Here is a 10825-nt window from a genome sequence, read left to right as displayed (position 1 = left end):
CCACTGGCATAGGCTGCTGGCAGCATATCATGGGCTAGGGTGTGGGGTGACACATAGCAGAACAAAGCTGCTCACCTCATGGCTGGGAAGAGAAAAAAGAAGGGCGTGAGATCCTGCTGTCCCCTTCAGGGGGTTCTGCCCAGTGACTGGAGACCTTTCACTAGATTCCAACTCCTGAGGGCTCCACCACCTCCTAGTAGCACCAAGCTGGCGGCCTTTGAGGGACAAAAGAATCAAACTCTAGCTCACCAATAGGGTCACCATAGACAGCTGAGTTACTGCACCCAAAGTGCTGCTCCCACAGTGAACACTCAGACATCAGTCATGACTATTGGAAGAGAGAAGGTGGCAGAAAGCAGATGCTAAAGGGCCTGCACGTCTGCCATTTGCTTGACCACTGTAGAGGGTACTCATTCATATGCCCTGCCCAAGCTATCTTGGGTCATCTCATACCATGAAAATACTATTCATTCAGGTGCAGTAACTCAGCTGCCCATGATGACCCTGTTGGGTGAACTTGAGTTCAAAAATATTATTCCCTAAAAATAAGACCAGCTCTTACCTTAAATTTTGCTCCAAAAGATGCACCAGGACTTATTTTTCAGGGTAATCTTATTTTTTTCATATACAAAAATCCGTATTTGTTCAAATACAGTCTTGTCACCTTTGTCTAGAACACTATTATAGTTCTCCAAACCCCACATTATGGACTGAATGTCTTGAAATTCCATTTCTATGGAAATATTGGCCCCAGCCTCTCAGGTCCAGCAGTAGAGCTCTCTTAAAATGTGCACTTCTCATCCACGTAGCCTGCTCACAGGGCATAGGAAACACAGCTGTCAGTGACTTTATCCCATGAATTTTTCACCCAAGTTACCATCCCTTGGAGGCTGGGCTTCACAGAGTTTCCATTAAATCAAGTATTAATTGAAGACTTAGGAGACAGTTGTGGCCAAAACATGACGGCAGTTAGGAACCATGATGGTTCACACAGAAGCAACAAAAGATTGCAGGCCCCAAAATTCAGAGAATGTTTACTTCACATGAGTGAATTAAGTATGTCTATTACAGCACACGATGTATTGAATTTTTAAGATTCATATTATATACAACCATGTCCAGTTGTTATTGCATCCACACGTTGTTCATTACTCAAAGCAGTCCAATACAGCAGATCTTCAGTGAGTGAGGAGTGAAGCAGAAAGCAATTGAAAGTCACCATGAGTCTTGGTTTGGAGCTGGCAGATTTCACTTTAGGTTTACTCCAGATTGAAACTAGTGAAAATGCAGTATGATCACCACGGCGGTTTTACAATATGGCTGCAAAATCTTTTCATGGCTGTGATTTGAATTACATGTTGTAATTAAAGGTTTTTAACATGAGAAAAAAAGTGGTACACAAATACAGGTTGTATTACGACCACCAAGGCTGCATGCTGCATGACAAAACAAATGTATAAAGTAACTGTAGCATTACTGAACCAGGTACTTGAAATTGAATTCAGGCTGAATATGAATAAAGAGAACCGATCGCAGGCTTATGCAAAGTAAATTATGTCTTAGAATATCAAAAGGTCAACTATTCTGATTGTAAACTGCCTTATTTTCCTGGTAAACATTTTGAGAAGACTTTTTATAATAAATGCCATTACACTAAAAGATTGCAAAAAAAAATAGAATAGTTAAAATTTTTGAAATGAAATTCCCCATAAAATACACAGAGTAAATCTTACTACGTAAAAATTTTAAAAACCACATAACACCCTGAATAAAGATTGACTTCATTGAAGAAAAATTCTGCTTTTGTGCATAAATCATTGGTGCAAATGATAAGGCTTTACTGGGGCAACAGAGAAGATGATCTATAAGAGTCATGTGTTTAAAATTTGTTCAGAAGCATTCATAAGGTTGTAAATTGCTGCTTATAGCATTAATAACATTTCTATTATTTAAGTGGAGGACCAAAGAATAATGGGAAGAAAATGTTTCTCAAAATAAGGCCAAAGGCCCAAAGCAATTCTAATGTGGGCTCGGTAGGAAACATTTTAAACAAATGCCTTGTGTGAGTATTTTACTTTCTGAATGCCCAGTGGCAAAGAGCAGCTCTTAAAAGCAGGAACAGAAACGTATTTCTGACAGGTCAGAGTTCTCTGCAAGTTCGTGTTGTGTACACTGATTTTTGTTTTTAAGCAAGATCCGAGTATTACCAGAAACACAGATTCCTTGCAAATGAACATGTCAATCCTTAGAAACACTTTCTTTTGATGTTTTCCTTACTTTTCAAATTTAGCTATTTGATGGAAAGATAAAATATGACTCCAAGCTTGGGAAAAGTTATATTTCTAATGAAACGGGGCATCCAAATGAAGATAGAAAGATATGTTAGTAAATGCCTACACATGTTGTGATCCTAAATTTAGAACTAGATAGCTTAGCTAGAATTAAACTTCAGTAAGATTGTGCCATTGTAACTTATTTAGACAATGGTGGTTACTTTTCAAGTGTTTTGCACAGAAATGGCACTGAAACAGATCAGTGCTGTATCTGGCAGCTGTGTAAATAATGAATTGCTAACTACGCATTTTAATAAAAATAGAAGTACAGTTCATTTCTGGGGCAGAGTTCTTCAAATTATTTTTACTACAATTTGTAGTTAGCAATTTGTCATTTCAAGAGTTGACAGATACAGCATTGCTCTGTTTCAGTGCCATCTCTGCAAAGGACTTGAAAAGTAACCATCATAGTCTAAATAAGTTACAATGGCACAAGCTTGATAATGTTTAATTCTAGGCAAGCTATCCAGTTTTAAATTTAGGATGACTTAAAATGTGTAGGCATTTACTAAGTTATCTTTCTCTCTTTATTTGGATGCCCCATTTCATTAGAAATGTAACTTTTCCCAAGCTTGGAGTCATATTTTATCATTCCATCAAATAGCTAAAATTGAAAGTAAGGAAAACATCAAAAGAAAATGTTTCTAAGGATTGACATGTTCATTTGCAAGGAATCTGTGTTTCTGGTAGTACTCGGATCTTGCTTAAAAACAAAAATCAGTGTACACAACATGAACTTGCAGAGAACTCTGACATGTCAGACATATGTTTCTGATGCTGCTTTTAAGAGCTGCTCTTTGCCACTGGGCATTCAGAATGTAAAACACTCACACAGGGCATTTGTTTAAAATGTTTCCTACTGAGTCCACATTAGAACTCCTTTGGGATTTTAGCCTTATTTGGAGAAATACTTTCTTTGCATTATTGTTTTGATGTCCACTAAATATTAGAAAGTATATTTATGGTGTAATACTTTTTAAGATGGTTAAAGTTTGACCTAGGAGACAGAGCTACAATGTATGTGGTTTCTGCAGAGTTGTTCAAAGTTGTTACTATTGTTTTTGGATTTCCCTGAATATTACAAAATCAGGGGCCTAAATATATAGGTCATATAGTTTTGGAGCAAAACAAGCATAATGAGATATTATTTTTCAGTATAGTAAATAAAAAAATCAGGAATGTGTCTCCAAGCAACAAATGGAATGTGTTTACAAACTTGGTAAAAAGAAATTGCCTCATCGTTAAGTCTTATCATAAAAAGTAACTTTGTCAACCAAAAACCAAAATCAAGCAGGGCATCTTCATATAGAAAAAGGAAATTAAAATGATCTTCCAGGCAATTATAAAAGTGTCAGTTGAATGCAAGCTGGTAACAAGTTTTGTCATGCATTAGATATACAAACAGATGCTTAACTGGAAGGTGACAATCAGACTCATTCTTCTTATGTGAAAAGCGGATTGATGTACTCAAAGCCCAAATTCATCTATGCTGTTCACAAAGTAACTGTCATCAGGTGTGAGCTGGACAGGTTCATTGGTAAATTCAGGGTCAAAGTTTTCTATCCCGAATTCTGTACCAATACTTGGCTTAAAGGGAGGAGGCACTTGCTTTTTTTCCATCATGTTCCAGTCCAGATTGTTAAAGAATGGATGCTCTTTAATATCGATGAATCCTCTCTGAGGGTGACAGCCCAATCTTACCTCTGGCTCCTTCTTCAGAAGACCCTTGAGGATGCTTCTGGCTTTGACAGACAGGTGATGTGGAATGTGGACTTCTCTTTCTAACATAGATTGCAAGACCTTGTATGTGTTTAGATCAGAGTTCTTGGGACTGTCTGCAAAAGGATACGGAGGCTCTCCCACCATCATTTCGAACATGACTGTTCCAAGATTCCACCAGTCCACACTGAAACCATAGCTTTCACCTCTGATGATTTCTGGAGCCAGATAACTGAGTGTGCCACAGAAAATGTTGGTCTTCTCGCCTGCCTTCAGTCCTGCCTTACATAGGTTGTAATCGGTAATTTTAATGTGTCCGTCTGCATCTAGTAACAAGTTCTCCAACTTCAGATCCCTGTGTAATATCTCATGTTCATGAAGAAACTTGATAGCTAAGGAGATCTCCCCGGAGTAGAATCTCACATGTGCTTCGGGAAAGATTCCGAACTGTTGCAGATGGTATGTTAGGTCTCCTCCACTGATGTAATCCAGGATAAAGAAAAATCTGGTTGGTGTCTCGATGCAGGAATGCAGGCCAACCAGGTAAGGGTGGTTCAAGCTCTTCTCCAATATTTGCTTCTCTACCTGGAGATGAATAAGGTTTTCATCGTCCTTTCTCACCACTTTCATGGCATAGAGGTGATCTGTTGTTTTATGCCGAGCTAGTAAAACTTTACCATAGCTTCTTCTCCCGAGGACACGGAGAAAGTCAAAGTCTTTAAGAGCAGAAGAGCACAAAGTCCTGCCATTTTCCTCACCAGTATTTGTCTCATTCTCGTCATCTATTTCTTGCATACCCACATGACTTTTAGGATTTGGTGAGACTACTTCCTGTTTGGGATCTAAAGCCATGGAAACCTGGTTTATTGGCATTGTGCATTCATCATGCAAAGTATGGTGCTTGCATGGAACTCTGACGAGTGTATGGCACTTCTTATGAACTAAAATTTTACAGTGCATACATTTGTATGCCTTGGGTCCAAATCCCCCTGTGGGGTCTGAGCAGACAGCACAATTAGCACGCTTACTGAACCTTTTAGATCGAAATATGTGGCCGTTAGCGCAGTGAACCTTTCTCAAGTGTCCTGAAGCTCTACAGCAGATGGATTTATCTTCTGGAGAAGGTGTCTTAGGCTGTTCTTGTACCCAAAACACCTGAGGAACCTCTGGAAATGATGGTGGGAGAGCCTCCGTATCCTTTTGCAGACAGTCCCAAGAACTCTGATCTAAACACATACAAGGCAGAGTTGTTTTTGGCACCCAAGGCACTTTAGGATCTTCTGGTATGCAAATCACCTTTCCATCTTGTGGTAAGCAAGGCACTTCAGTACATTCAGATACACAAGACACCTCAGTATACTTTGGTGCACAAGATGATGTATGAATTAGCAGCTCAGAATCTGTATTAAGCTCAGAAAGCATGTATCGATCTTCTAATTGCAACAGAGGTAACGTATTGCATGGATCTCTCTTTTCATCTACACATCTTGTTGTGAGGTGGTTATTACCAAATGAGCAGGTGTCTAGAAGTTCATTGCCCTCAGAAGAAAACAAAATCTCAAGGCTTGTCATCTTCTTATCCCCACCTACAACTTGGGCCTGTTGGGAGGTGGTGTAGGCCATGGAGGTACTTCTGAAGAATGGGTCAGAGAAGGGTTGGTCATGCAGGAAAACTGGCATACAGGGCTTAATGGGTGAGGGAGGCCTTACTGCCTTTATTGTCTGTTCAGTGTAGGGTTGGGCATCTCTCCCTGCCAAGTAATTCTCCATAATGGCTCGGCCCAGCTGGTAGTATTGTAGGTTTCTTAGTGTTTGGTTGTTGCTGGACACTCTGACATCAGTCTCTACTTCTGGACACCTTTGTCTGTCTGACTTTACTGCTGCCAGCTCTGCTGAGACCTGCCCTGAGCTGCTGAGTGTCCTGGGGCCTGTTGAAACTTCCCCATGAATCTTTTGGGTTACAGTGTCATTTGTACCTGAGTCAACAGAGTTTTGGTGTGGGTACCTTGATGTTGGCTGTTCACAGTCGGTTGGTCTTGGGGAGACCGTCTCTGGGCTGACTGTGAAAGTTGGGTGCCTTTCACATCTTGGTCTGTCTGACTTTACTGCTGCCAGCTCTGCTGAGACCTGCCCAGAGCTGCTGAGTGTCCCGGGGCCTGTTGAAACTTGCCCATGAATCTTTTGGGTTTCAGTGTCATTTGTACCTGAGTCAACAGAGTTTTGGTGTGGGTACCTTGATGTTGGCTGTTCACAGTCGGTTGGTCTTGGGGAGACCGTCTCTGGGCTGACTGTGAAAGTTGCGTGCCTTTCGCACCTTGGCCTGCGGCATCTGGATGGTGTGAGGCGTTTTCTCAATTTTTGACATAGACTTTGTCTGCCTGGGGTCCTGGGGTTGTGGCCTCTGGATGTGGAGAAACAATTCAGCATCCTCTCCGCTGAGTGTCTCCAGGCAAATGAGCTGGGGAGGTCGGCTGTACTGGATTGTGATGTCTTCTACAAGGGTTCCAAGTTCTGCTTGGTCATGTTGCCAGGAAGTTATGTCCAATAACTTGAGGTCCAATAACTGCTAAGAAAGCCTATGGCTCAACTTTTTCATCATGCTAAGTAAATCAGTGGCTAGTTATTTTATTATTTTATCTAAGTATCTGTGAATCGATTTATCATCTATTAGTTTTTTACATTTGCATTTTTCTTATTTTTACTTTGCATCTGCACAGTGAACTACATATATATCCTCAGATATTCTTTTTAGATACACACTAAGAGTCTTCCTAAGTCACAAAATTGGTCTATCTTGTGATCTCCTTAACTCAGATGCCCAGAGTGCTGGGATTATAGTCATACACCATCTGTCTCATGCAGCATGCTAGATAGATAGATAGATAGATAGATAGATAGATAGATAGATAGATAGATAGATAGCAAATCTGGGCAAACTCCTGGCACTTTCAATCATTGGTGATATCTTCACTTTTAAAGCCATGTGTGTACACTGATAGCTTTCACAGTGCTGGGAGGTCGTTTCCATGTAACAAAGGCCTTTTTTTCTGAAATCAAGTACTGGGGATTTGAGCCCAGAGAGCTATGAAATTTTAGGATGTTTTTCTTTCATATCATCATTTCTATTTCATTAGGTAGTACTGAGTCTTTCTAGAAAATTCCACATTAATTTTCCTTTAGAGAGAAAAATATTTGTTTCAGTGTATAACATCTGGGTGTGATGATAGTGGCTCCATAGGTTCTAGTTTTAAGGAACACACGTGATGAATTGTTGAATTTTAGCTAATGAATTTAATACAATGTGTAGTATTCAGTATTATCACATATTATATTTCCCCCAAAATAATATATAACTAGAATGACCTAACTAGGATCACTCCAGCTCATCATAACCATGGTGATGACCAGGATCTTGCAGAAGATTATACCTTGGTAGTTTCTTGCTCCATAGCTACTCTGTAATGACATGTAAACAAGGACAGTTTGTTGAGGTGGTCAGTTACTTTCTGATTTGTTTTTATTTTCTGGAAATCATAAAAGTGGGGCAGGATAGCAAATGGTGATGACATGGCAGACAGTTTTGTAATCACCCAAGGGGTGATAATGAGCATGTACACAGAGCATTTCAAACTTTCTTTTTGGCTGCTTGGAATCACTTCCTGTCCTACCCCAATTAGACCATGTACTATCTACCCCAAGTGGATAGTCTGCATTTTTTAGATGTGAGGAAGCTATAGCCATTCAGGATGTATTGTTTTTGCTTTTTAGAGAGCTTATTCACTCAGTACAACTGCACTGATGGGGGAGAACAGACACAGAGCAGCCCTTCACGCTCCCAAAATGAGTAGACCATGCAGGAGGAATAGCACCTCCCAACATGGAGTCGCTCTGTGTGGAGCAGTGGTGAATCACCCCGAAAGGTTACACAAGGGCAGCGAGGCTATGAGCTTGAATGTTAACGACACATCTGAGTTGAAAGCACAAGGCCCATGGAGTGTGAGATTTTAACAACAGTGTGTTAGTAAATGTTTAATAACCAACATATTTGTTTATGTATATATATATATATATATATATATATATATGTATTACATGTACACATATGTGTATTACAAATTGTGCTGTTGTAAAAGGCATGTAACACACAAGTTATAAAGAGTAAAAACACAGTGCTCTTTCCAATCAATTCACAGGATGCTTTTTATATTTTTGAATCCATAATTGACCTATGCCCCCACCCGACAAACTCCTATAGTTCCAACACAAGTGCTGGATGATACTTTTCTCTAGATTAAGTAGTAAGACAAAAGTTCAAATATCTGGACTTATGTCTGTATGTTACTTGTTCCTCAATGATATGAGTGACTTTTTTGCTGAATGGAATAATGATGGTTTTGGGGTAGGAGAAGAACATTTTCATTTTGTATGCAGCTGACATAACAGGTGCAGACATGACACACTTTTAAATTAAGCACATTTTTAACATTAATCTTCCTCATTTTCTTAAGACTGCAGTCAGTCAGTGAAACTGCAAGTCAAGCCCTGATATGTGGCATTTCATTTCTAGGATATAAAACTTCTACCAGGCTTGGGAGTATAGCTCAGCAGTACAGCACTTGCCTCACATATGTGAGCCTCTGGGCTCCATCTCTAGCACTACAAAGACACAAACACAGAACCTCTTGTCATGGTCTTTCTAAACTACCAATGTGAGATGACCAAATGTGAAATAGGGAAGACATGACCAGTATCACATTTTATAGCATTTATTCCTAGAAGAATAAAATAGCTAAGAACACAGATAATAATAAAAAGACAAGCTGAGCATGTCAGTGCATGCCTGAGACATCAACATTCTGGGAGGCTCTGGCAGGACAATTTTAAGTTCAAGCCTATCCTGCATAACTTAGTAACATGCTGTCTGAAAATTAAAAAGAAAAAATTAGGGATGTAGCTCAGTATGAAGGGTGGTACTGGGGGAGGAGGTTGAATAAAAGCTTCTGCATGCTTCTGGTCACCAGCCATTTGAGTCACCACAGCCATTCAATCTTCACAAGCCCTTTACCATGTCCTAATCTAAATTTGACTGCATAATTTCTGAACGTGATAAAGTGAGTGGTTTATGGCACTTAGTTAGGGCTATTTTGTCCCTAGCAATGGAAAGGGCCTCATAGAAACAAGGGCAACATTGCAGCAGGTCCTGGCTGTCCAGAAAAGAGTGAATCACTCAGAGATCATAGCTGGTGGATGCTTTTAAGACTTTGACCTCATTTATAATGTTTACAACACTTTCATTTATTCAACAGCTAGATAATGTGCTCAGTGAGTGCTAGTGTGTGACAGGCACTATTCAGTGCTGGATAAAATCTTTGTCTTTGAGTGTTTATCATATTGTGGAGACCACAGACAATATGCAAGACAAATCCACCTTGTTAGATCAGGCCTGAGGAGAAGATGAAAAGAGACTACCAAGAGGAAACGCAGTGTCAGAGGTGAGGCTGGACCTTCAGAAATGATGGCCAGGAAAGGCCTCCTGGAGGAGGTGACTTTAATAAAGTCCTGTTTTGGAAAGGCCCAGGCTGGCCACCACCAGGCCCCACCTGGCTGTCCCCTGCTCTGCTCATCTCCAGTCACCTAGAGAGGCCTCAGGGCAACCTTAGGGTCCAGGAGTTTGGGCATCTCCAAAACAGTGGGCAGCAGCCTGTTCAGTGGGAACCACCTTGCTAAAGGGTGATATGACAATTGGGCACAAAAACAAAAGGAGGATCACACCTTTTGACCTAGTAACGCTTTTTTTCTCTTGGAAGGATTTGACACAACAAGAAAAAGAAACCATTTGAACAAAGATGTGATAATTCTAACTGTTACTTATAATAGTTAAATACAAACTGAAATTTTAATTTCTAAACAGTTAGAAATAGTTATAATAGTGCCCAACTTTTAGCAATTATTATGTGACAAGCACTGAGCCAAAAACTTTATTGGATTCTCTCACTTCTCCCTCACAAAACCATATGAGTTAGCACTGTATTACCCCATTTCTTTATTAAAAAATTAAAAGCTTGTTCAAAGTTATACATGATTAAACATTTCTAGTGTCACATTAACTTTTATAGAATTAAATATAATGCAAGAAAGTATATCATGATGGTCTCTTGAAGTCTTTTTAAATTTTAAAAATTGTATAATTTATAAGTATCAAAATATTTGATAATAAGCTTGCATAAAATTAATTCAACTTCATATATAGAAACAAAGAATTTATACAAAATTTTGTATACATAATGAGAATAATTATTAAATTTTCATTGTGTTATGTAATATAGATATCTAAGTCATTTTAACTGATATGAAATGCACTTAGTAAATTCAAGAAATGATGTTTATATCATACTTACTGTCTGATTTGTGTCTCACTCTAAATACTTGTTAGTCTGTATGTTTTTGAAGAATAAAGATTTAGACTTATCACTTAGAAAGCACATTCCAAATGAATACATAGGAATTCACTCTGCCTGCAATGTGAGGAGAACAAGAACATAAAAATTATAATAGATTAAGGAAAATTCTGAAATGACATTAATAAAACAAGGGGTTACTAATTTTGTTTGAAGTTTAGCACATTAACGTTAAAAATAAAAAGGATGTGCTAATCAGTGTTAGAAAAGAATACTTGTAGATAATTTCACTTGTTAGATTGGTTCATGAGGGTAGTTTTAAACATTTGCTTGTTTCTTTTCTCAGAGTTTTTATACAACTTCTCTGGGATGAAG

The 10825-nt window shown here is 39.0% G+C and overlaps 1 protein-coding gene across 1 annotated transcript; it reads right to left on the bottom strand.

Annotated features, from left to right (window-relative positions):
- Positions 1-3766: 3766 nt before the first annotated feature.
- LOC134474649 (protein kinase C iota type-like) lies at positions 3767-5529 on the bottom strand. Its single transcript, XM_063243154.1, is given in 2 exon segments — positions 3767-3809; positions 3811-5529. Coding segments are annotated over 2 exon segments (1707 nt in total). The 5' UTR covers positions 5475-5529.
- Positions 5530-10825: the final 5296 nt, after the last annotated feature.

Source organism: Cavia porcellus, unplaced genomic scaffold (genome assembly GCF_034190915.1).
Source record: "Cavia porcellus strain 051 isolate PalLab524CR breed Dunkin Hartley unplaced genomic scaffold, mCavPor4.1 scaffold_34, whole genome shotgun sequence".
NCBI classification, from domain to species: Eukaryota; Metazoa; Chordata; class Mammalia; order Rodentia; family Caviidae; genus Cavia; species Cavia porcellus.
The sequence above is the reverse complement of the archived record's forward strand: the minus strand, read 5'-3'. Positions and strand labels throughout refer to the sequence as shown.